This window comes from Patella vulgata, chromosome 1, assembly GCF_932274485.2.
Source record: "Patella vulgata chromosome 1, xgPatVulg1.2, whole genome shotgun sequence".
Classification (NCBI taxonomy): Eukaryota; Metazoa; Mollusca; class Gastropoda; family Patellidae; genus Patella; species Patella vulgata.
Genome location: NC_065879.2, coordinates 75,506,668 through 75,533,672, shown reverse-complemented (window position 1 = coordinate 75,533,672; position 27,005 = coordinate 75,506,668). Strand labels below are relative to the sequence as shown.

General features: G+C 34.5%; 1 protein-coding gene across 1 annotated transcript in view; it reads left to right on the top strand.

The window, feature by feature from the left end:
- Window positions 1-3,447: 3,447 nt before the first annotated feature.
- Window positions 3,448-27,005, top strand: part of LOC126809362 (NPC intracellular cholesterol transporter 1) — a 39,397-nt gene continuing 15,839 nt past the window's right edge. Inside the window, exons 1-12 of the mRNA XM_056099693.1 lie at window positions 3,448-3,655; window positions 10,081-10,309; window positions 12,433-12,594; window positions 13,677-14,017; window positions 15,373-15,731; window positions 16,621-16,797; window positions 18,043-18,175; window positions 19,502-19,734; window positions 21,503-21,603; window positions 22,420-22,580; window positions 23,532-23,696; window positions 25,595-25,777. Coding sequence (XP_055955668.1) covers window positions 3,602-3,655; window positions 10,081-10,309; window positions 12,433-12,594; window positions 13,677-14,017; window positions 15,373-15,731; window positions 16,621-16,797; window positions 18,043-18,175; window positions 19,502-19,734; window positions 21,503-21,603; window positions 22,420-22,580; window positions 23,532-23,696; window positions 25,595-25,777 — 2,298 coding nt within the window. The 5' untranslated portion in view covers window positions 3,448-3,601. The remainder of the gene's footprint in view (window positions 3,656-10,080; window positions 10,310-12,432; window positions 12,595-13,676; window positions 14,018-15,372; window positions 15,732-16,620; window positions 16,798-18,042; window positions 18,176-19,501; window positions 19,735-21,502; window positions 21,604-22,419; window positions 22,581-23,531; window positions 23,697-25,594; window positions 25,778-27,005) is intronic.

The window sequence follows — 27,005 nt, the reverse complement described above, 5'->3', positions numbered from 1 at the left end:
AGGTCTTTCTTTAGGCCTGAAATGTTATCTAAATTATTAATTAAATATTAATTAACTTATCCAGGCCATATCAACTCTCGATGACATCAGATTTCTCCGATATTAAATAGATTAGAACAGTTCAGTCATATTTTGATTTAAGCTAAAAGTGGAGGAGCAAGACTTAGCTTTGAACAACTTGTACGGTGTGGTGGTTGAAATTATTGCACACTACTTGTCAAACCTTCAAAGGCTAATATCTTCACTCGCAATAGAGTAATTTCAATGAAATTTTCAAATTATTCATTTTTATACGTCCACATTCATAATGTGAACGTATTATGCCGTCGCCCCTGTCTGTGTGTGTGTGTGTGTGTGTGTGTGTGTGTGTGTGTGTGTCTGTGGTTCGCCTACAGGGCGCAATTCTTCATGGATTTTCTTCAAACTTGGTATACTTATTCCTTATACCCCAAGGAAGATCCCTATTGTTTTTGGTGCATGCCCGACCCCCCGGGGCAGAGCCACGCCCATTTCTAGTATTTGTTTGTTTGTCGTCTACAGGCCACATTTCTTAACTAATAATCTTGAAACTTTGCATACACATTCTTTGTACCCTAAGGAACATCCCTATCGTTTGGGGTGCATGCCCAACCCCCAGGGGCAGAGCCACGCCCATTTTCTTTTCGTGTGTCTTTGTGTCGCCTACAGGGCGCAATTCTTACTGGATTTTCTTCAAACTTGGTATACTTATTCCTTATACCCCAAGGAAGATCCCTATTGTTTTTGGTGCATGCCCGACCCCCAGGGGCAGAGCCACGCCCATTTCTAGTTATTCTTTAAGTGGCATTTAGCGATCAGGGAACAAATTAACAGAACACAGTTTTTATGGGATACAATCACTAGTTTATTCTAAAAGCACGACGTTTCCACAAGTATTCTCTTATCGTTATCAATCAAGCAGTCTGTGTGTGTGTGTGTGTGTATGTATGTATGTGTGTGTGTGTGTGTGTGTGTGTGTGTGTCTGTGGTTCGCCTACAGGGCGCAATTCTTCATGGATTTTCTTCAAACTTGGTATACTTATTCCTTATACCCCAAGGAAGATCCCTATTGTTTTTGGTGCATGCCCGACCCCCCGGGGCAGAGCCACGCCCATTTCTAGTATTTGTTTGTTTGTCGTCTACAGGCCACATTTCTTAACTAATAATCTTGAAACTTTGCATACACATTCTTTGTACCCTAAGGAACATCCCTATCGTTTGGGGTGCATGCCCAACCCCCAGGGGCAGAGCCACGCCCATTTTCTTTTCGTGTGTCTTTGTGTCGCCTACAGGGCGCAATTCTTACTGGATTTTCTTCAAACTTGGTATACTTATTCCTTATACCCCAAGGAAGATCCCTATTGTTTTTGGTGCATGCCCGACCCCCAGGGGCAGAGCCACGCCCATTTCTAGTTATTCTTTAAGTGGCATTTAGCGATCAGGGAACAAATTAACAGAACACAGTTTTTATGGGATACAATCACTAGTTTATTCTAAAAGCACGACGTTTCCACAAGTATTCTCTTATCGTTATCAATCAAGCAAAAAAAAACAAAAAAAAACGTCATGCTTTTAGAATAAAGACATCGATTGTTTTAAAATAAAAATTGTGTTCTGTTAATGTGAACGAAATGTTATACTGATAGCAGTCCTACAACCCAGTTTTATTTCACAGACCCTCAATGCAAACTGGACCATATCAAACAAAACAGGAATGTGGACGTATATTGCTGCGTTAGCGATGCTCTTGTACATTATCTATTTTCGAACTATTATAGCAAGAATGGCTAGCTCTTTATCTAAATCTTACATAATGTATCTCTAAGTGGTAGTATAATGTTGGTATTAGACCAAGTGCCCACCCAGCAAACATAACAACACCATATATAGGCTTATATATGTATATACTATCTTTAATAACCCTTAAAGGTGCATTATGTAAGATTTAGATACAGACCTGGCCATTCCTGCTATAATAGTTCAAAATACTTTATTCTGAGCGAGGTCGTGTATTTTTGAAGATTTGATAAGATAGTCTGAATTGTCGAGTGTCATAAGTATGGCAAATTCTAGCTCTTACATTATGCATCTTTAAATAATGTTATCCAGTATGGCTGAATGGATTTATACACCACATTCCAACCTGGGGCCAAACAGCTAGGGTATGTCATATTTACACTATTAGTGAACAGGAGCTATCAGAGGCTGGTTTATGTGTATGTGTATCTTAAGATTCACATGGTGAACATAACAGATGCTTTTGAGCAAGATGTTGCCACATATTGCTATATAATCCTAAAGACTTGATGTCAGTTTTATTCTATTTCATTTGGAAGCCATGGTGGCCTCATTGAGTAAAACGCTGGCTTGCCAACCAGTCTTAGCCAAGAAAATTTCTCAAGATTTTGCAGCACGGTTCCCCCTTGTCAGTTTTGCAGAACAGTAAGCCTGGCAAAGACATAGAGTAGGCCTACTGCCTTTCGGAAGTATTCAAAAACAAGTTCCGGTGAGTTCTGTGTATATTGGCCTGCATGTAAAAGAACCCTTGACAGTTGGAATTTGAAATAAGTGGGTGTAGAGCAGCTGCCCGAGCAAAAGTTCCCTCATAGTACAATGTATGGCGTAAGCCCGTCTGCATTGCTCAGCAATAGGAACAGACAAGTAGTGGTGGGAGCAGGGGGAAATTATTTTTTCCCCTTATTAGGGGCCTGTAAGTAGGCCTAGGCGTTATGATTATATTATAATTGTATTATGATTATTATTATTATTATACATTATATATTTCCACATTTTTGTTTCATCCTTGATATTAATATTCCTACATTTTTTATCTCTGAGCTTTTAAGTATTTAATTCTTCAGATGTTCTCTTTTAGTGGGCATATTTGTAAAAAGGCCCTAGGTCTAAGTCTCAACCGAAATGTGTGGATGGTCGAATGGTTAGCATGTGCACGCTGTATCATAAGGTCTGTCATTGAGTCAACTGGCGTGGTTTCGATTCTCCGGTTGTACATATAACGACGACCCCTGTCCAACCTCATGGGTTTTCTCTGTGGCCTTCGGTTTCCTCCCACCATGGACCTTATAATAGGCCTACATAAGGTCATGCTCCCACTGCTGCTAAAGACCCCTAGACGCGCAAGCAAATTATTGAAATAAAATGGAACCATGTTTTAGTCCCGAAATGACCTAATTTCTGTTGAGTGGACATTAAAGCCTCTCTCTCTCTCAACCGAAATAAAGATGTTATTATAAGTATGCCTTTATATGGAAGCTAGTTGCGACCATCTTGTAATCTCGGCTTCTCGTCGCGAGAAGATGAAATTGTCACCGCAGAAATATATTTCAATGATGGCCACCACAGGCTTCCATAAGTATAGATCAAGGCGTGGCCAAAGTCCAAGTCAGAACGTCACATGATCACGCCATACACAACTTCCGGTGAAACTATTCGACTGCTATCTATCGTCACTTCAGATTAGATTTTTTTTGTCAAATATTATGCTCTTTTGTTACAACTAAAAAGGTTATCTCGACAGTATTCACCCACCCAGTCGTTAAGATAGTTTGGAAGGAGAAAAGAGATGGATTTGCTCAAATTTATCTCTGTAATCTTTCTGGTATCCTGTTTTAGTGAGGTAAGCCTATTTCAAGTTCTATCCGATAAATTTTGGTTCAGTAAATTTGTTCACACATACATTTAACATTTCTGATTCATTCAAGCATTATTTCATGTCTAGTCATACTTAGATGTGGACGGGGGTGATGTGACACTTGTAGGCTTATCGACGGCTCATGACAGCAAACTTATGCCAATAATGATAGCATTTTATTGCATAAAATAAAACGAAGCATAACACACACTGTGACACAGCATATAAAAAGACAAGTAAAGTAGGCCTAATAAATAATGAAGTATATTTTTGAACCAAATTGCTAAACAATTTAACATACATATGTACTTGTAGAACATCACAACATCCAATCATCTTTACATTTTTAGAAACATCAACGTCATGAACGAACACTAAGACTAAGCAATTTGTCCACCCACTTGACTTGTTGTCCATCTAATTTGAATTAAATTTTATTTTAATACTTCCTTTATTGAACAACAAATAACCATCTTGGAAGTGTGACATTGATCATCTATATAAAGATATGTCAATATAGTATTGGGCTTTTAAAAAGAAAAAAAAAAACATCACCCGAAACAAAAAGAAGATTACTGAGTTTTTAGAACCACATCCTGGTTAAAATATGATCAAAATTCAAATTTTGGGTCTATTACCACCAAAGTCATTTTAACTACCGGTACTGGTACCATCAAACAGGTACTGAAATCGAAACATTCGTGATAAGAATAGTTCAAGATGTCTAAACATCATTTATCGTCTTTATAGAAATGTATTTTAAAAGGACAAAAACACTCTTGCTGGCTTGACAGCTCCAGAAAATAAATAATAGCCTTATTCTAAGTATTAGATGTTTAATTGTCCTGCCTGTTGTGTAAATTATCCTTAAATCCTATTTTACTTGTCCAGAGGGTTCGAAAATATTTTAAAATCCAAGTCACAGTTGAAACTTGAAAAGGTTTACGTTAGGCTTTTCAAATCATTTAGTTGAATTTTTCCAATTTTTTAAATTAGGTGCGTTAAGATAAAATTTGTATCATCATTTAATTGGAATATTGTAAAATAGTACAATTTGTTGACCAGAATAAAGATTGGGACATAATATTCAGTTACATCAAGAGTGGTATTGAGCCTTTAATAAAAAATCACTTCTCAATATAAGAAGAGATTATAGAAAGAAATGAAAGTATCTGTTGATGATTAAACCAATGTGTATTCAATGGCCTTGGCTATATTTTTGTTGAGGAAAATGTAAATACATAGCATTTTACAGATTTACCTTGGCTATAGCAGAATGCCACTAGGTTAATTGACCGGACTGCTTATGCAGTCCTGTCAAGAAATATATAGATATTCAAGGGTGAAAATCAAGGCCTGTAAAACAAATGTCGCTTTTTGTTCAAGCAACTGTTTTCAAAAGATTATCATCCCACCCAACTCTCAAATCAAATAATTAAAACAAGATGGGAACAAAATAACGGACTACGGTCGCATATATGTGTGTAAACACATTGCTGCAACCCCATTCTACGAAAAGATCTTTCCTGATAAGTGGCGTGATTTTAGCTTCCATTTTTGTATTTCTTGACATCAAAGTTTGTGAGGAGTTCGATTAACTCTTATTTTGCAAGATAGAACTTTTTTATTTATTGAGATGTCTAATTGTGCAATGAATTTTATTTAACTGGCTCAGTTGATTTCAAACACATATAGGCAAGTTCTTAATAACGGTTATTATTTTTAAGTACCGGACCGGTAGTTTGTTCATAATCGAAGAAATCCTTTTAAAATTTACAACGATTTAGTTTAGACGGTACTAAATAGTTTATACAAGTAAGTATGGACTAGGATGAACAGTGATTTATAAAAAATAAAATATACAAGGGATAAAATTGTATTAGATAAGCTATTAAAATCAAATCTTACATTCCAAATACAGTAAATGTCATTGTAGATAATTTTAAAGTTGTTCTATTGAAAAACCTTTGCTCTTATGTCATTTGCCAATTTTTCCCTGCTTGAAGAAAAATAATTGTAAGCTTTTAGCTTATATAATTATTGTACATGTAGTAAACGAAAAGAAATTTATTTATCTTTCATTATACATGTAAAGAAGAACATAAAACTGCATTATATATATTTGAAGGAAGAACTTGATATATTTTTAGTTGTTCAGGAAATACTTTGCATAATTATAAATTGATAAAATCAGCTTGATAATATGATGCATGCGGTTTTGAAGTACTTATTGACAGTGAACTTTGAAACTACTCTATGTAAATGGAATCTAAATAATTGAAGTTATAAGCTTATTTCTATAATGTTAATTGTGACCTACATGTAATAATTAGTAATAATAGATAACACAGGATAACTGCACAACAAATACAAGGACGCAGGGCCATTTAGAAAGAAGGACAGCTGGGACACTTGTCCAGGAGCTGGGAGCCAAGATGGGCCCGAATGTATGCTAGGTAATTTTATAAAGAAATTGTTGGTATAAATTGATAAGATAATAAAAGTATACCGTTGCTTAATCGTAAAGTAGACAAAAACCAGTGACTTTCTGAATGTGGTACCTACATGTAGTGTGGCGTGTGGGTAGGATTAGAATCGGATTGTCATTCAACATTTTTTAAAAAGATTGTTGTATTAAAAACTATAAGCCTCCTGCCCAGGCCTTCACGCCATGGGGCCGTGGTCTGTCATGGGGCCGTGGTCTGTCCTTGTTCTGTTTAAAGCTCTCGTGACCATCTGAGGGTCTGGGGCCACTTCCATTTGACCCCCCCTTCCAACCCGTCAACATTTTTATACAAGGAAATGGTTGAACACAATTGATAATATTCATGGGTTAATGCTTTTTAAAATCAGCCGAAGGCTCTGTCACTTCGAGTGTGATCAACATAAACTTGGCATGCTTGTTGTCAGGACAATTTTGCATCGATTGGGAGACTTTGGTTTTTGATATGATGTTGGAATTCCAAGATGACTGTGATTATGTCATGCTTGGTTCTTGGGTCACACAGCACCCTTGTACCTATTTTGTATGTTTGTGTGAACAGGAATTGCAGATTTGATTAAAGACGTAGAATATGATGGGGTGAATGTACCATATTATAAAGTAGATCATAATTTTGATTATAGACTTTGTTACATGTATCTTATCATAAGATGTTTGAATGATGATGGGGTGACATTCGACGTTGTACTTACTTATTAATAATCTTATTATAGTATTGTGAACTTTGTGAACACCTTTGGACCACTAAATATTTTTCATTCTTTTCTGATTTATTTTATAATCTGCATCATTGACAATGTATCTAATGAGTAAGCTTGCATGTTTTTAAATGCTACATGTAATTCTCACATGATTGGATTGGAATAGTTTTTCAAGGATACATGTATTTTGTTTAAACGGATGTATGGCAATAATTTGTTATTCAATGTCAATTAATTTTCAAAAATAGTTGAGGGATTGATTTGAGAGATCTACTACATGTATTTCTAGAAATTTGAAATAGCAAACAAAAAACCTGAATCAAACATTGAATATTTGAACAAAAAACAAATATTTGAGTCCATTTGATTGATGACAGCTACGTATGGTATACTGTATGTTATTGTATGGCATTTTCTATCTTTATTTTTGTGTGCAGGTCTCCTGCTTTGTTTATCAGTAAATGATATTTCAATTTATGTGATTAGATTTATTTAATGATTACACTTTACACTCAGTTGGTGCCAGGGATTTACATATCCATTTATGCAATTAGCTGTATGCATTATCAATTGCATAGTTATTGGCCTTAAAAAAAGTAGCCTGTGAATACAATAGAGTCAGCTTGCTTTAAATATATGACTTTGTATCCATGAGATAATGAGTGATTTCTAATGTTAACTGGATTGGTGAAATTGAATTATTTTTGAATTGATTGCCTTTGACTAAGTCAGAATGTATTAGAATTGACTTGTGAACTTTGTATCCATAAGATAACGAGTGATTTCTAATTTTAACTGGATTGGTGAAATTGAATTATTTTTGAATTGATTGCCTTTGACTAAGTCAGGATGTATCAGAATTGACTTGTGAACTCGCTTATTCAATTCTGCAGATTTTAATGAATTCAAATAGTTGCTTTTACTACTTTTACTTTGAAAACAGGCAAAACTAGTCCTGCAAAAATGTAAAACATATCTGTCATTTTGATATGAAGTGATAACTTTCACAACAAAATTCACAGCTTGTTATTGGCCGATAAAAATCAGACTACCTTCTGACATCATGTGAAAATCGTACGTTTTTACTATCTTTTGATAATAGAAATAAATAAGTTCTTTATCTACATTATGTCTTACTTAACTGACAATTATTATAATTTATTACTTAGAATAATTTGAAATGAACAGAAAAGGCATTAATTTTGATCTAAGAGACATACATTACGTGTTGTTTAATGGTCGAGAGCAAGACATTAAGTAATATATTGTAACAACAAGAGGACCGTCAGGTCCGAGTGTTTTTACAATATATTACGCAATGTCTCAGCTCGAGACCATTAAACATCTTAAAATACAGACACTCCGCACGTGCGTTTACAGTGAAATACGTCACTCGAGTCTAATATTTGACAAGGTACGATTGGCAAGTTGCCCGTACGATTATTTGAAATAATGGTACGCCAACATCAAAGGGTGACGTCACATCTGTATTTTAAATGTAGTTATTCAATCTTAAGCTCAATAGATTGGCTCAAGTGACTTTTGACAGATATTGGTCTGAGCATTTTTCAAAAATGTTTTCCCATGTTTTGATGGACTTGATCCCGCCTGGAATGTCTGTCACTACCCCCGCCCTGTTCCCCAAAGTCCAAATTCGTCAGTTTCCAATTTATTACTAAATCTTTTACAGTGTACTTTATTGTACTGTATTGGATGCTACAACCTTTGAGTTCAGAGATTTACTGTCAGATTAAGAATGATATTTTTTTGTACAAAAGTTAGTTTCAATGGCGAGGAAAAGGATTTGAGCCGTCAGTTTCGCCTTTGTGGTCCTGAAAGCATGTCTAGGTTTTCAATATGCTGTTTATAATATAATACTGTCGACCGAGTTATAATATATTCTCCCTAGTTTAAATTGTAACTATCGGTAACCGTGTGACCATTCTCTTTAAGATCATAATTTCAAACTAATCTACATTAATTGACTAGTATTTTCAGTAAGCTAGTTACTGATTTTAACTCTTTAATAGTAAATGCAGGAGGACTGCACTACATACAACAAAAACTCAGAAATTTTAAAACAGTAAACCAACGAAAGCTCATGATATTGATATGTACATTACCTTTATTTAAAAATACAAAACATGAAGTGCAGCAGCACTCAGCAAATAATTGATAATATATAATCAAATGTTTTGGATACCGGTAATATTATCATTTGAAGATCACGCCCCCCCCCCCCCCAAAAAAAAGGTATAGATAATTGATTGGACAGTATGTAAAAAGGTGATAATAATATCGTGTGATACAAAAACGGATTTCATTGGATATCGCTGATCAGTCGATGAGAATAAGTTCATTGAGATAAAGAGAGACAAAACTGGGCCGAAATTACTACGATGCGTGTCTGAACGGGAATTTCTGGGTCGGGTGTATATATTGGGAAGTCAAGATAAAAATAATTTTATCAGCTCATTTTTGTAGAATGTCTGAAGTTAGATTGTTTATCTCAATCACGTGTACCCGGTGACATAAAAATGTTAATACGTAAAAGAATCAAAGGTTTTCATCAAATTTTTCAAAAATCAAAAATCGGATCTGTGAATGTGATTGAAAATAATTTTGAAAATGTTTTTGTCTCCATTTTCCAAATCTGCTATAGTATTAGTATAATACTAAGTCACAGTAAAGTGTAGTTTCCTTTTGTAAAACTAAAATGAAGCTTGTCTAGAAGTTGAGTGGACATAAATGAAACCCAATTTGATTCGCGAACATTGTAGACTTTATCATCATAAAATCTGTCGCAGACCTTGCCGCCCATAAGAAAATACAAGGAGAACAAATTCTTCCTTTCAGTCAGGATCTCAAAATTTTTATTAAAATAGAAGGCGAGTATCACAACTTGGGTCGTTCGTGGGATTGAACATCTGCTTCCAACCGACAAATCGCAACCTCGTTCATCCCTCCAGTTTTAACGTTCACTTTCACCAATGGTGATATCGTAGACAAGAAAATCGCAACCTACAAGTGTACAGTTTATATACTTTTCATACTCACAGACTTGTAATTTGTAACACAGATGTAAGATGAGTGGATGGATGCTGTATTACATTGTTGTATATTCAGTAGAGTATAGTTTAGATGGAGTGATTTGTATGTATTTAAAAACTTATAGGAGTTAACAATGTGCTTTTATCACATTTCAGTGTTATGCAGTTGCTGTAAATGTAGTTGATGAAGGACAATTTGTTGATGTGGATGATGATGAACAAGATGTTGGTGAAGATGAAGGCCATTGTATCTGGTATGACACATGTGGCATTGATCCAAATACCAACAAACCCTTAAATTGTATGTACAACGGACCAGCAAAGCGACTCAATGATACAAAAGGATTAGATATCTTAAAAAGATTCTGCCCTACTTTGTATACAGGTAAAATACACAATTTGTTTTTCATCATTAGAAATTCTAACCTTTTCAGTCGAAAAAATCTCTGATGCAGACACTTAATTGTGGTAAAATGTTAATGTCATTTTCTGGTGATTTTCTGCTATCATGGAGAAAACACAGAGATGCTGGAAGTAACCAAAATACACTTATTATGAAAGATTTTGCATGGTGTTTTTTGGTGTAAAGTGAACATCCTTTTAAACTAATTTCCTTGACTCTAAATACATACGTACATTACCTTTGATTTATATTGAGAAACTTCAAGGGAATCTTTTTTTTGACCATCTACAAGGCTAAAAGTAGCATTTGTTCTACTGTGTGGAGATAAGGGAAAGATTTAAATTATTATTATATCTGTTCCTATTTTGAAAAAAAATATTGTCCATGTTCTCCTAAGTTCTATATCTAGATAAATTGTCTTAACAAAGGCTCATCAAATGTTTCACTCAGTAAAGAATGTCAGATATAAATATTATTATACATTGTACTGTAGGAAGTCTCCCTAAATATTTTAAAGATAATTGTCGCTAAGATGACATGACTGATCTCAGAGTTTTATATACATATAAACATGTCCTCTTCAAGAAATCAGCGAGTCAGTTGTTATTTTGAAATATTAATTAAATTTATTTTCTTGGAGAGAGGAACACTGTCTCGTTCTGACTAAGAGATTTATTTTAGAAATAGCTTGTTTGTAATTATTTACATTTATGATTAAGTTTCCTTTTTATAACAGAAGATTACGCAGCAAAACTAAAATAAAATGTTATTTTTGACACTGAGATAGTACAGCTTTTCTCTCAAAAACTAAAATTCCATCTTTAAACCAACGTTGTTGACATAATTACCTTTGTGTATTGACATAACATACACCATTTTGTTTATTTAGTCAAGTCATATTTTAGTTTAAAAATTAGAAATAAAAGAGAAATGTTTACTGTAGAAAAAAAGAAATTCCGTAGACATATAATAATGTGGTTGGTATTTAAAAATAACTGGTGTCAGATTATTTTTTTGAATTTCAATTAATTTATGAGGAAATAACTAGATTATAATATGATCTCTAAATATGACATATAAATGTCGTTGGTATTTAAAAATAACTGGTGTCAGATTATTTTTATTGAATTTCAATTCTAGATTATAATAAGACGTCAATTAATTATAAGCCATTTCCACAACTGTCAATGGTTTCTTCTTTAAAGTTGCCAGTCCAAATTGTGTATTTTTCTTGTTCTTGGCTTGAACCATACTAAAATGTATTCAAATTGCTTATTTTATAATTAATCAGGAAAACAAAACCAAAATATAAATCGTAGATAAATTCCCAGCTGGGATTTAATCCAATTAAAAAGAGGCTCATCAACATATTTTAGCCTACTCATTGATTTAACACAGCCTGGAAATAAGGCACCTGTCACAGACAATCTCAGGCACAGATTCAGGCTTTGTCAGGCACAAAACCTCTGGTGCCTGTCATTTTGTCCGGCATTTGATTTTATTGATTTTATTGATACATGTCCGGCACTAAGTTGAAAATGTCAGGTACATCTAAAACCGTTATTTCCAGGCCTGCAACATATCTCTGTAAACATAGAATGGAATTGAACCAACTTTCAACTGATTTTCCTGTTAGGGATTCAATTTTCACAATATTGTAATTTGTAAGAGAATACTTTGAATGACTTTAATACAACTTGACTTAAAGATACATGTACATTATAGGAGATTGGATAAAGAGCTGGCAGTTCTCACAATAATAGTTAAAAACTAGATAATGTAAAGGGAATTTGCTGAAAATTTCAGTTAGATTGATCCACTCTTAAACAAGATTTTAGCGATTGAATTTTAGGCCTAGCCTTGATCATCATTACTAAAGTCGGTACGGAAAAAAAATAGTCTTGATTATCCATTTCATGATTAAATTATCAATGGAAGTTGAACAGGAAATCGGAACCTAATCCAATAAACATCGCAGGCTAGCGATGACATCGAGAATTGATTATGGTCTGGATAAGTTAATTTATCTCTAATTGATAATTTTGGTAACATTTCAGTAAAAATATTAAACATGATTAAATTGTGATGTTTTTTCAAATTTTCAGGAGAAGATTCCAAAACATGCTGCTCGACGCCCCAATTAAAGTATCTACAAGAAAACATGGCAGTACCGTTACAGATCTTGTCACGCTGTCCATCATGTTTTCAGAATTTTGTCAATATGTACTGCTTTTCTACATGTGATCCACATCAAAGTGACTTTCTTAGTAAGTTGAATTACGTTGATCTGAAGTGATATTTGGGTAAAGTTGTAAATGATTTAATTTTTGTTGTAGATGAGAGAGAGAGAGAAATGGTATTTAACGTCCACTCGACACAAACTAGGTCATTTTGGGACTAACACATGGTTCAATTTTATTTCAATAATTCGCTTGAACGTAGGGGTCTGTAGGAAACCAGATGACCAAGAAAAATCCACGAGGTTGGACAGGCGACTCACTTCTTGTCACATACAACCGCGGAATCGAAACCATGCCAGTTGACTCAATGACAGACCTTATGATACAGCATGCACATGCTAACCATTCGGCCATCCAACCCCCCTTGTTGTAGATGGTCATTAGGTAAATACTTATGCAGAGATAAGCTATTTGACTGGTTGATGCTTTTGGAAACAATAATTTTGATTCTGAGAGTGATGAAATTTGGTGTTATGTTTGATGTTTCATTACATAAAAAGCATTTACTGCTTAGGCTAAGGTTGATTGCTTTACAAAAAGATAATTATGGTAGTATTAAATAATGTGTCGGATCTATTTATTTTGGGATTGAGATGGGAGAGCATCAGCCTTACTGCTGGCTTGTTTTTAATAATGGCAAGAGAAATGACAAGAAATCTGATCGAATAAGAATAAATATCTTATTCCATTGAATACTGAAACGTTTCTTGACTGATTTATATTTAGACTATTTTGTACATTTCACCGATGTGGTTACTTGTATAGTTGAATTTTACTACATATGCTTGCATTCGTATTTCTTGTGGCATATAGGAAATCATGACTCATGCTAGCATTACACACTGGTTTCTTTGGGTTGCATTCTTTTTTTTGTTTTCAAATTTGAGTGAAGTCTGTGTCACTACAGATCTGGGACTGTACAGCGCAGTGGACGCTTACGGCTAGCCCCCGGATCCATTCACTTTTTTTGAATTGTTTGTCTGTTTGTGTTTTTCTGATTTTGATGTCTTGTCCGTGTATTTGTTTTTGTGTAAATTTTGTGTGGTGCAGTCCCCCTGCACTTACTATTAGTGTCAATCAAACTTGCGTATTCTTTTCATGTTTTTCAGGTGTTTTCCAAAATAATACTGACAAAATTACTGCCATTAACTATACCATTTCTGTTGAATTTGCTCACGGCTTGTTTAACTCTTGCCGTGATGTCCAGATTCCGTCAGCCAATCAACGGGCTCTTGGTGTACTGTGTGGAAGAGATGCTAAAGACTGCACTGTGGATGTCTGGCTTGCTTATATGGGCAGTACCACTAATGGTCAAGCACCATTTAACATTTATTTTGACATCACTGATGAACCAGTAAAGAGGGGGAACATGACGTTAAATCCATTGAAACGACCTATAACACCTTGTACGGTTCCCCTAAAAAATGGTTCGAGTCCATGCAGTTGTCAGGTATGTTAATACAATTATATTGTCAGTTCATTTACAAAAAAATTATCTCAAATATTAGAAATTTTTCACGAGAGACAATAAGATTAAAATGAGAGGTGTTTCAATTTATTGGGTTTTTTTATCTTTTTATGTTCTGTATTTTAAATTAACCAGACATGGTTTTACTTCACATCTGACAAGTTTATCATTATATCATCTTACTATACAATGTAAAGAGCTGATTTAATCTATTATAACAATTCTTATCATATAATCTATTATAACATAACTCATTATTAAACATGCATTATGCAAGAGCTAAATCTGATTATTGCAAGTCTTAATTTAGGCTTCAGATGTTATAGAAATTATAAATTAGATCTTTATTTAAACAACAAGACCAAAATCAACTCTGTAGACCCACGGATGGCTCGGCTACAGCTCGGATTTAAATAGGATTTCACTAATTGATTAAATCAGATAAGGGGTAACCTGATGAAAATACGTCTGTTAGATCGAGGCTAAATGATAGAGTGTATTTAGCGAGGCCGCTGTAAAGTGTTTCCGTATGCCATTGAAAACTTTACTTGATAATCGAGATATGTAGGTGGAGTTAACGCCTGTCAATCAAACGATCAGCGAAGGTGAACACACAATTCGCTACCATTTCTAGGCAAATATTACAACGATGATAACTATGTTCAGAATAAAGTAATTTGACTGAATTTTTCAATATATTCTTCTTTCATCATCTACTTTTGAACTGTTATAATAGAACTCATCATTTAGTCTATTATAACAGAACTCACCATTTAGTCTATAACAGAACTCACCATTTTGTCTATTATAATAGAACTCATCATTTAGTCTATTATAACAGAACCCAGCATTTAGTCTATAACAGAACTCACCATTTTGTCTATTATAATAGAACTCATCATTTAGTCTATTATAACAGAACTTATCATTAAATTTAGTCTATAACAGAACTCATCATTTCGTCTATAATAGAACTCCTTATTTAGTCTATTGTAATAGAACACATCATTAGTCTTTAATAACAGAACTAAATCATTTAGTCTGTTGTAATAGAACTAGATCATTTAGTCTGTTGTAATAAAACTCATCATTTGAAAACAATATTTACACTTCCATAACAGCACAATGAATCTGTATCTGTTTATGTGCAACAGGTGTCATTCTTGACAAAATGTTTATGTGAGCATATAGGGTTAAAAATGCAATAATGATTTTCTTTTTTTTTAATGCTGACAATTTCTTCACTAATTTGTAAGCTGACAGGACTCGGAAAGTGACTAATGAAATCTTCTGCCAAATGCCAACCCTGATTTATATTGTTTAATGTATTTTTCTAGGATTGTCGTGATGTGTGCACACCAAGTCTTCCTCCTCCGCCAACACCTCCTCCATGGCAAATTCTGCATATCGATGGCTACATGTTTATTATGGGGTCAATTTTCATCGCTTTTACAATATTTTTTGGCACCTATGCTATATGCTATAACATCATTGTACAAGACTCGCTGTCATTGGATAATGATTGGGAGGAAACAGGTGGTGGAGATTGCTGTGAGGTGTATGGATACAATACAAACAAAGGACTAAAAAAGAAAAAAAAGAAGGCAGATTTTGATAATCTGACAGAAAAGGATTTGGGAGTCTTTGAGAAGTTTGGTGCCAAGATGGAGATGGCAATAGAACGATTATTTAACAGGTTTGTTGAAACTTTGAAACCAACAAAGAAAGTTGTGTCATGTTTCAAGGACCAGATGTAGGTGTCATTGTATATATTAACAGTTAGACTTCAGTATCAAGTTAAAAAAAATACTGATAATAAATACATGGTTGTCAAATGTTAATTACTTTGAATTTTTCATACATTATGCCAGAGCTAAATCTGCCTATTGCAGGTCTTTCTTTAGGCCTGAAATATTATCTAAATTATTAATTAGGCATCATTTAACTTATCCAGACCCTAATCAACTCTCAATGTCATCGCTATCCTGCGATGTTTATTGGATTAGGTTCCGATTTGCTGCTTGACTTCTATTCATGATTTAATCATGAAATGGATAATCGAGACTATGTTTTTTATCGTATTGACTTTAGTAATGATGATCGAGGCTAGGCCGATAATTCAATCACTAAAATCTGGTTCAGAGTGGATCAATTTGACTGAAATTTTCAGCAAATTCCCTTTACATTATCTAGTTTTTAAACTATTATAGTGAGAACTGCCAGTTCTTTATCTAATCTCCCATAATGTATCTTTAAGATATTAATATTTACAAATAATCATGAGAAATTCAAAACTGTTAAAATATGATTTAGCGGGAACTAATAGTGCTTCATACAACCCTTGGCTTATGTTAAAAAAAAAAACAAAAAAAAACAAGCATAGAAACAATACCATAATCCAGGTAATTCTCCAAATAATATAAATGCATAAAGTCACCTAGATATCAAAAGTCCAATCACAGACTCAACTGCCAATAACTGATATTTTAGTTGAACTCTTTAGAAAGAATTTGTACAAACATCAGGACATTTATATCAAATATCTTTAAAGTGTACTTTTATTAATGTTTTATTATATTTTGCAGATGGGGTTGTTTTTGCTCAAGACGACCGATATTAGTGATAGGGTTATCGTTACTATTTAGTATTTTACTATCAGCTGGTATTACCTTATTTGATGTTACCACAGATCCTGTTGAACTCTGGTCAGCACCTGATAGTCGAGCAAGAGAAGAAAAACAATACTTTGATTCACATTTTGTGTAAGTATCCATAGTTTTTGTTAGCAGGACATGAAATCTAATATTTATGGCCTTTGTTAGCAGAACATGCATGGGGGTGGATGGTCTGTCATTGAGTCAACTGGTGTGGTTTTGATTCCCCGGTTGTAGGTGACAAGGGGGATCACGTGGCTAAGTTGGTAAGACGCTAGCTCGCTAGCCTGGAGGTCGGGTGTTCGATCCCTGCATTGGCCGAGAAAGTTCATCCAGATTTTCCAGCGTGGTTCTCCCTTGTCAGTGATGCAGGACGGAGGGGCTGACAAGGAAAGCTGTCTAGTCGTTCGGATGGGACGAAAAACCGAGATCCTGTGTACACATTGGCGTGCACGTAAAAGATCCCTTGGCAGTTGGAATTCGATATAAGAGTAGGCCGTAGTGCTGCTGTCCGGGCAAAATTTCCCTCATAGCACACTGTATGGCGTATGCCCTTCTTCATTAGCCCAGGTTAGGAGCAGAACAGTAGGACGTTAAACCCCATTTCATTTCATTTCATTTGTATGTGACAAAGAGAAAGGTTGCCTGTCCAACGTTGTGGGTTTTCCCCAAGTCCTCCGGTTTCCTCCCACTGCTAAAGACCCCCTAAGCGCAAGCAAATAATTGAAATGGAATTGAACCATGTGTTAGTCCCGAAATGACTTAGTTTGTGTCGAGTAGATGGTAAACCCCCATTTCTCTCTCTCTAGCAGAACATGCAATCTAATATTTGTAGCTTTTATTAGCACGACAAGTAGAGTGGCAAACATTTCAAGCCATGCCTTTAACAAGTTACAAGTTTTGTGCATTATATCAATCAGAGTTGTCTCTTCTGTCACATGATTTCAAGTTGCAATGACCGACATCCTTTGCAATGTTCGTACAGCTGCAAGTCATTGGTGGTGGTAATTTTCGATTTGAGATTCTTTGTTGCAACCAGCCTTTTAGGTTTTCAATAACTTTTAAAATCGTGATGTATTCCCATTATTCAAATACTCTTATGAATTCGAAATTGAGTTGCACATGACACTACTGATATTAAATAAGCTGTTCGTACAGCTGCAAGTCATTGGTGGTGGTAATTTTCGATTTGAGATCCTTTGTTGCAGCCAGCCTTTTAGTTTTTCAATAACTTTTAAAATCGTGATGTATTCCCATTATTCAAATACTCTTATGAATTCGAAATTGAGTTGCACATGACACTACTGATATTAAATAAGCTATTATCATTTTATACCTGTTTTCCTATTGTAGACCGTTTTATAGAACAGAACAGTTGATAATAACTCGTACTGGTAATCATTCTCCTATAAAACACCCAAACGTTGCTCCAGCTACTGGGAATATTTATTTTAATCCTATATTTGAATTGGACTTTATGCATCAGGTAAGTTATATGTTCCACCAATTCTTGAAAACTAGCAGTTGATTTAATATACTTCTACTTTCTTCTAGTTTTTGTTTTGAAGATGGAAATATTATTGTATTAAAGTAATGATCGTCATTTGTATTTTTTGCTTGAATATCATATCTCACTGCGTAATTCAGTTAATATGTATTCAGATTGATTATTAAACATTTAATTAACCCTTCCTTAGCTAACCACTTCATACCAATGGACGGCTATGAAAATATTTAGTAAAAATAAGCTCTATACTCTGTTCTTAAAAATCATACATAGCTTGAATGTAAATGCGACCACAGGTGTAAAATTGCAGATGTTTATCCATTATATATGACTTATGATTTTTGCATATTTGTAAATTAGCTTACCAGTGGGTTTCAAAATGTCTGCCATATTATTGTTATAAATGAAATATTGGGTATATTCTTGCCAATCCATTAAAAAATTCAAGATATGCTGGAATAATGCTAAATGGATTATTAGCATGATAGATATCTCTTTTGTATAGCTTTTGGGGGAAAGTCACCAAATTGTGATAATAATGGGGACCAGTCAAAAAATGTAATAGTCTTATGAAAACGAGAAATTGACATTTCTGCTGTAGATGACACAACTATAAAAATCAGCAGTAACAAGTTTTTATTAACAAAGAAATTAAATATTTGAAAAGTAGAAATAATATATACAATAATATTCACATTTGAGTTGCCATGGTAACTAATTTTGACTAAATCACATATAGGTCTATATTGCCAGAAATCTACATAATGTAGTGGTGGTGTACACGACTGTACAAAAGCAGACAAACAATTTCCTCCAGAGAAGTCTTCCTCTTTTGTGTCTTTACTTTGACAAACATCTTCATCAGAAGAAAGACTCCCCACTCATAGTATACTCATCGGCATTGAAATTTAAAATGTTATTCACATATTAATTTCAGCAAAGTCTTTTTGCTGTGAAGGAGGCCATTTGTCGGCTATACTGACAATTGCTGGCTCTTCTGTCAAAAGAGGAACCCACTCGTAATATAGTGCATCTGAGGTTAAAACCGTGCTTGAGCAGGGGAGTAAACCAGGTTTAATTAGCTTCTTGACTATTGTCGGGAGCCGCTGTGACAGGCTATAAAATAATTGCAAGAAGAAAAACAAAATCATAACCAATGCTAGATAATGTCCCTGCTTGGATTCAAAACAAGCCCATCTGGGTTAATGCCATGGATGTTAAACAGCTTTTCTTTCTCTCACATAATAAATAAATCGTTTCTAATAGCTCAATGTCTCTCAGGAAACTTTATGCTTTATTTTTCAGCTTTTAGGATTACAGAATGAGATTAGTGCACTGACAACTGAATTTGAAAATGAGACCATAACATTAAATGATATCTGTTTTCAACCATTAGCACCCGACTATACAGACTGTACTATCATGAGTACATTGCAGTACTTTCAGAATAGTGATGCAAACTTAGATAAAGAAGTATGGGATGAATATCACTTCTTTGTATTGGCTAATTATCTTGATCATTTTCAGTACTGTGTACGGTAAGTTTTAAAATGAATCCAGGGGTTTTATTTACGAGAACTTAAAGATGCATTATGCAAGGGCTAAATCTGTCTATTGCAGGTCTATCTTTAGAACTTAAACATACATTATGCAAGAGTTAAATATGTCTATTGCTGGTCTTTTTTTTAGGCCTGAAATGTTATATAAATTATTAATTACACATTTATTAACATAAAAAGACCTTAATGAACTCTCGATGTCATCTTATGTGTCAGATTTTCACTGGATTTGAATTCAATTTGCTGCACAACGCTCATTGATGATTAAATCCGAACGTGGATAATCAAGACTGTGTTTTTTTATCGTAACGAATTTCGTAATGATGATCGAGGCTAGGCCTAAATATATCTCGGTTCAGAATGGGACAATTTGACAGAAAGTTTCAGCAAATTCCCTTTACATTATCTAGTTTTTAACTATTGTAGTGAGAACTGTCAGCTCTTTATCTGATCTCCCATAATGCATCTTTAAATGTGATATAAATTATTAATTAGGCATACCAAGGCCATAATCAACTCTCAATGCCATCGGATGCTTGAGATTTTCAACAGATTTAAACATGATTAGTGGTTTATGATTTAATTGAAAAATGGATAATGGAGACTTTGTTTACAACCGTAGCAATGAAAATCGAGATTCTTTGGCAGCCCTAACATAGCTCAGAAGGAAGTAATTTGACTGTAATTTTTAAGATATTCCCTTTTCAATATCTAGTTTTTAACTATTATACCAAGAACGATCAGCTCTTTATCTGATTCTTCCACAATGCATCTTTAAACTAAAATATACATTCCCGCGTACAAACTGGGTGATTTAATGGTATATATGGACTCAAAACATATTCAAATTAATTAATTTGTCATAATTTTGCTTCAAATCCTTCTCAAACAATGTAATTGCGAAGGAATGCCCTGCTATAAAAATTCAATCAAACCAGGTCATGTTTACGTCAAGTGACTTACCTCTCTTGGAAGTCAGAGGAGAATTCATTGCATACATAAGACGATGTTGTCTTTAATCGCTTACTATTTATTACAAATATCGAATCCTAATTTAAATCTCGGATTATCCACTACCCGCGTCTTTTTCCATCATTTTTATCTCAGAAAGTGTTGTATGTCTAACTCTTCATAAAGTTTATCAACTTTGACATAACGTGTACAGAAATTCCTAATTGTCGGGCTGTCGATTAGGGGAACCCTTACATTTTTGTCCTGTATACGCTCCATGAGTGTTTTTCGGGGAATCCAGTATTTTTCTAGTAGGATTGGATATCTCTACTTTATGGTTATATTTTTAGATGCTGATTTCTCAAAAACTAATCAGTTATAAGAGTAAATTTTTCACAGTTTATTATCTGAAATTTTAACATTGTACTTAATGCAACAGATTCTGCCCAAATAGAAATGGCATATTTGGACAGGTTCCTTGTTAATGAAGTTTATGAGGTATGACTTTGAAGATCTGTAGCAGATATAAAGTGATGAAATCGGTGGTATAGCGCGGCATGATAAAACAATGCTGCAATAATACTACTGTACCAGGGGCCATATCCATGAAAAGTAGAATATCATAAAAATACTGATGATTATCGACTGAGCACCAAAATTATACCATGAAAAGGTGGCATTCTTGAAATATTTTAGGTCATTTGCATATGATAATGTCCCAGTATTTATATTAGCTGCTTGGTAAAAAGTTCTTTGCACGTTTGCAACCTTCCAAATTGTTTTCTTGTTATTTTAGATCACCAGCCTCAGTGAATGATACCACGAAATTGCATTCGTCCTGTCTGGGAAATTTTGGTGGACCCGTATTTCCCTGGATAGCTCTTGGTGGCATGGAAGGTTAGTATAATATACCCATGGTTGTTGGTAAATAAAATGTGGGCAGGAATGCTGCTATCTGGCCAAATTTCTCCCACCCGTATATATTGCTTCCCAAAACATTAAAATGAGAGAGAAATGGGGTTCAACGTCCACTCAACACAAACTATTTATTTGTGCGTAGGGGTCTTTAACAGTGGGAGGAAAATGGAGGACCCAGAGAAAACCCATGAGGTTGGACAGGTGACCCTACTCCTTGCCACGTATAACCAGAGAATCGAAACCACGCCAGTTGACTACATTAAAATGAAAATTACCATATGGGTGGTCGGGTGACCAAATTGTCTGTCATTAAGTAAAGTAACATGAATTTGATCCACCACTTATACATGACAAGAAGTAGGCAGGGTCACTGTCTGAATGCATTGGTTTTCTCTGGTTGCTTCGGTTGCCACTGCTAAAAAAAACTACATTCAAGTGAATTATTGAAATAAGATTGTACCACATGTTAGTCCCAAAATGACCTAGTTTGTGTTAAATTGTTGTTAAACCCTTATTCCCCTCTCCCCAAAGATTTATTGTTAAAATAGGGAACCAAACAGGTAACCAATATGCTTTCACTAGAGTGAAATGTACTCTAATTGCGAATGTTCCAGACTTTGAACTTTGACATTTAATTCCTAAAGTTTTGTGAATATCCAAACATTTGGAGATTGACCTCTGTTTGAGTCATCTTGACGTCAGATTCTGAGATTCTCTTGAATTTCCAGGCTTATATGAGCACACCCAAGACTGTCTGTATATATCTTCACAATGTTTAATTCTGCTATATTTTAGGTGACGATTATAAAAATGCCACAGCGCATGTTATTTCGTTTATTGTCAACAATCATCTGGAAGATGCCAAGAATGCCAAAGCCAGGGCCTGGGAAGAGAAGTTCATACAATTTATGAAGAGTTACCAAAACCCAAATATGAGCATCGCTTTCAGTTCAGAGGTAAGATTATAAATACTGTAAACAAATTTAATTATATATAAATGGCAATTGAATAAATTTTTCAACAGGTCATTTTTATCGACAGAATAACTGAACCCTCAACACTGCAGTGCATATAAAATACCTTGAAAGAAGAAGTTCAGGAGACTAGTCAACCTTCTTACCCAACATATAAAGCCATGGAATTGAATTATATGTACTTGTGACGAGGCATTGGTTGTAAAAATTAAATACATTTCAACAATTAAAGAATAAAATATTTGCAAAAGAGGAAAAAAACATATTGTGACATATCAAAAAGGGTATCGCAATATATTGTTTAGGCAAAATTCACGGCAATATATTGATATATGGCATATGGTTACAGACGTAATTGACACCATTTATATTAATGTTATTATGGAAAATGTGGGCAATACGTACATCTAGATGTGTCAAACTATTAATAATCAGTAAGATAAATGAAATGAAATGAAATGAAATGGGGTTTAACGTCCTACTGTTCTGCTCCTAAACTGGGCTAATGAAGATGGGCATACGCCATACAGTGTGCTATGAGGAAAATTTTGCCCGGGCAGTGGCGCTACAGCCTACTCTTATATCGAATTCCAACTGCCAAGGGATCTTTTACGTGCACGCTAATATGTACACAGGACCTCGGTTTTTCGTCCCATCCGAACAACTAGACAGCTGTCCTTGTCAGGCCCTCTGTCCTGCATCACTGACAAGGGGAAACCACGCCGGAAAGTCTGGATGAACTTTCTCGGCCAATGCAGGGATCAAACACCCGACCTCCAGCGTCTTACCCACTTAGCCACGTGATCCCCCTCAGTAAGATAAATATTGGAGATATTTTGTTACAATACACAGTAAGATGTTTAAAATACAACTAAAGCATACATACCAGATCATTCTCCCCCTTGTAAAAATATGTTCTATTTTGTTTTTTAGAGATCTATACAAGATGAATTGAATCGTGAGAGTGCATCTGATGTATTAACTATATTGGTCAGTTATTTGATTATGTTTGCGTACATTACATTCGCCCTGGGTAAACTATCTAGTTGCTGTTGGTCTTGTAATGAACAACCACCTACAACATTACTCAGATTCTTTGTAAGTAATTTATCCATACTAAACTTAGGCTGTCTGTCTACAGTTAGCTCCGCTTGAAAACAGACACTAAGCTAGTTTACCGACAATTGAAGTCCTAAATCAATGATTTTAGTTGAAAACACTTAGTATAATTTGAGAATTTTGTTAAGTATTTATTCTGTTGATTTAGTCTTTGTATATATGCCAGATTTGAAACAGTATACTAATTTTTGAATATGGCGGCCATTTAGAGCAGGGATCTATTCTCGATGTATGAAGTAGATGAATCTCTGTGTGTGCAGAATGTAATTTATCATGATGTTATACATTTCGAAATGTCGCCTAGACATATTAATTTTTCCAGTTATTTTTATTGTATTTTATGTTGTGAAAATGGACAAACTTTATTTCTGCCAATACCAATCTGTTTAAAATATAGCTCAATATTTTGTTTCATTTTTATACGCCCACATTTAAATGTGGTCGTATATTGTCGTCGCCCCCTGTCGGTCTGGCGTCCACAATTGCTTGTGGACGCTCTAGAGGCTAAAGTTAATATCCGATTGACTTTAAATTTATACACAGTGTTTAAGGTCTTGAGACGAAGAAGCCTATTGATTTTCAGCGATTTCCGATAATTACTGCCAGAGTTATGGCCCTTGATCACTTCAAAAAATCTTGTGGACGCTCTATAGGCCAAAGTTAATATCCGATTGATCTTAAATTTATACACAGTGTTTAAGGTCATGAGACGAAGAAGCCTATTGATTTTCAGCTGTTTCCAATAATTACTTCCAGAGTTATGACCCTTGATCACTTCAAAAAATCTTGTGAACGCTCTAGAGGCCAAAGTTAATATCCGATTGACTTTAAATTCATACACAGTGTTTAAAGTCATGCGACGAAGAAGCCTATTGATTTTTAGCAATTTCCGTTAATTACTGCCAGAGTTATGGCCCTTGATCACTTCAAAAAATCTTGTGGACGCTCTAGAGGCCAAAGTTAATATCCGATTGACTTTAAATTCATACACAGTGTTTAATGTCATGCGACGAAGAAGCCTATTGATTTTTAGCAATTTCCAATAATTACTGCCAGAGTTATGGTACTTGATCACTTTGAAAAATCTTGTGGATGCTCTAGAGGCCAAAGTTAATATCTGCTTGACTTTAAATTTATACACAGTGTTTAATTGAGACGAAAAAGCCTATTGATTTTCAGCGATTTCCAAAAATTACTGCCAGAGTTATGGCCCTTCATCACTTCAAAAAATCTTGTAGACGTTCTAGAGGCCAAAGTTAATATCCGATTGGCTTTAAATTTATAATCATATTTTAGTGTATTATAAATGTTTCATTACCGAAAATTAAAAATATGTGACAACTCTTGTTGACTGCCCGGACGATTTAGCTGCTGTGGGCGTATGTTTCTTTGCCTGGCAACATATCTTTTATACTTTTGAAGGCCTCCTCTACTTTAAGATCTGATCAATTGTAGTGGGAGTTCGCTTAAGGGTTCATGTACGAGTGACTGTCGTATGATGTTAGTCATTTGATTAACCAATAAGCTTTGGTATTCCAAGCGGCTCTTCAGAAATACATCTTTTGCTTTGTTTTGTTTTCTATTGCTGCGAATGTCTACCCACAGTTCCTCTCACTGCATGATAAGAACTTGATGCAACAGACCATTTGATTGGCTAATCCCTCACTTCAGCCAGTACGATGGTTCTTTAATAACTCTTCCAAATCCTGGTGTAGTGAAGACAAGTAACTAAGAATTTTAAACCATAAAAAACAAAATGAAATAGGATATTTGTTATTACACGCTGAAAAACTAGACAAAATTTGTTATTATCAAAATTATGAATATACATTAATTTTCATATCATTTAATGTTTTGTTTGTATTTGTTTTGAATAGATTGATATGAAAGTAACAATGGGATTAGTTGGTGTGTTAATTGTGTTGCTGTCTGTATCCAGTTCACTTGGTTTCTTCAGTTATTTAAATGTTAAAGCTACGTTGATTATTATAGAAGTTGTCCCATTTCTGGTACTGGCTGTCGGTGTCGATAATATCTTTATATTAGTCCAGTCCTTCCAGGTAAGTAATACTGGAAATTTTGTAATATGTTTTGTCCAGTTGTCATATCATATGCAATCTCTATGTACATGGTATAATGAAACTAGTAGTAAAGAAGATTGCTCACTTTGGACTAAATGTCGTATATTTTTGTTACAATAATTTGTTTGCGCGTAATATGTCTATTGATGCACGAGGAAAAATGGAGAAAAAAAACATTATCAATTACTATCCTTACTTAAACATACACTCTGCAAGAGCTAAATCTGCCTATTGCAGGTCTTTCTTTAGGCCTGAAATGTTATATAAACTATTAATTAGACAAAACAAGACCATGATCAACTCGATGGCATCAGATACTTGATATTTTAACTAGATTGGAACGGTTCGCCATTTAAAAATTTAATTTAAAAATGAGAAAGCGAGACTAAGTCTCAAATATACCAGTGCCCTGGTTACCACTATGCACACATCTTGTCAAAACTACTAACAGCGAAAACTTGGCTTAGAATGAAGTAATTTGAATCTAAATCTTACATAATGTATCTTTAAATTAGAACCCTTTTACCTCTTCATACACCTGTCCTTAAGACAAATGCTAATGTATATAAAAATGACAGTGGGATTTTATGGGAAGGGGAATCCATAATGATGAATCCTGTATATTTGTAGACAGAGAAGATTTTTATGGGTTATTGTATATTTGTAGAGAGAGAAGATACATCTAGATTTTATGTTTTATTATATATATTTATATATAGAGAAGATATATCTATATTTATGTTTTATTATATACTATTCAAAAAAAGTAGGGGATATTTGATTTTGGGGGCATAATACTAAAATATGCAAATGACTACGAAAAAAGTCACTATAGAACCTAACAGAAGAAACATTTCCAGTTACATGTGACGCCCAAACGCACCAATAGCTACCGCATGGAATGCAGGTGATGCTTGGGATTATCATGGGGGTCCAACCCAAGATTTGCACGACTCTGACTTTGAATGTTACAGTCATTGTGGCATTGAATTCCAGGGTGGAAACATCAGTTTAATTGTTTTAGTGACCAGAAAACAAATTTTGATATGCGTCGGCTTACCCAAAATGAAAGGTTACGTGCCCTTGGCATGCTACAGATCGGCACAACACAGGCGGTTGTGGCGCGGACGATGAATGTTTCTCAGTCTGTCATAAGCAGGCTATGGTCCAGATACCGTGATACATAATCTGTACAGGACAGACCACG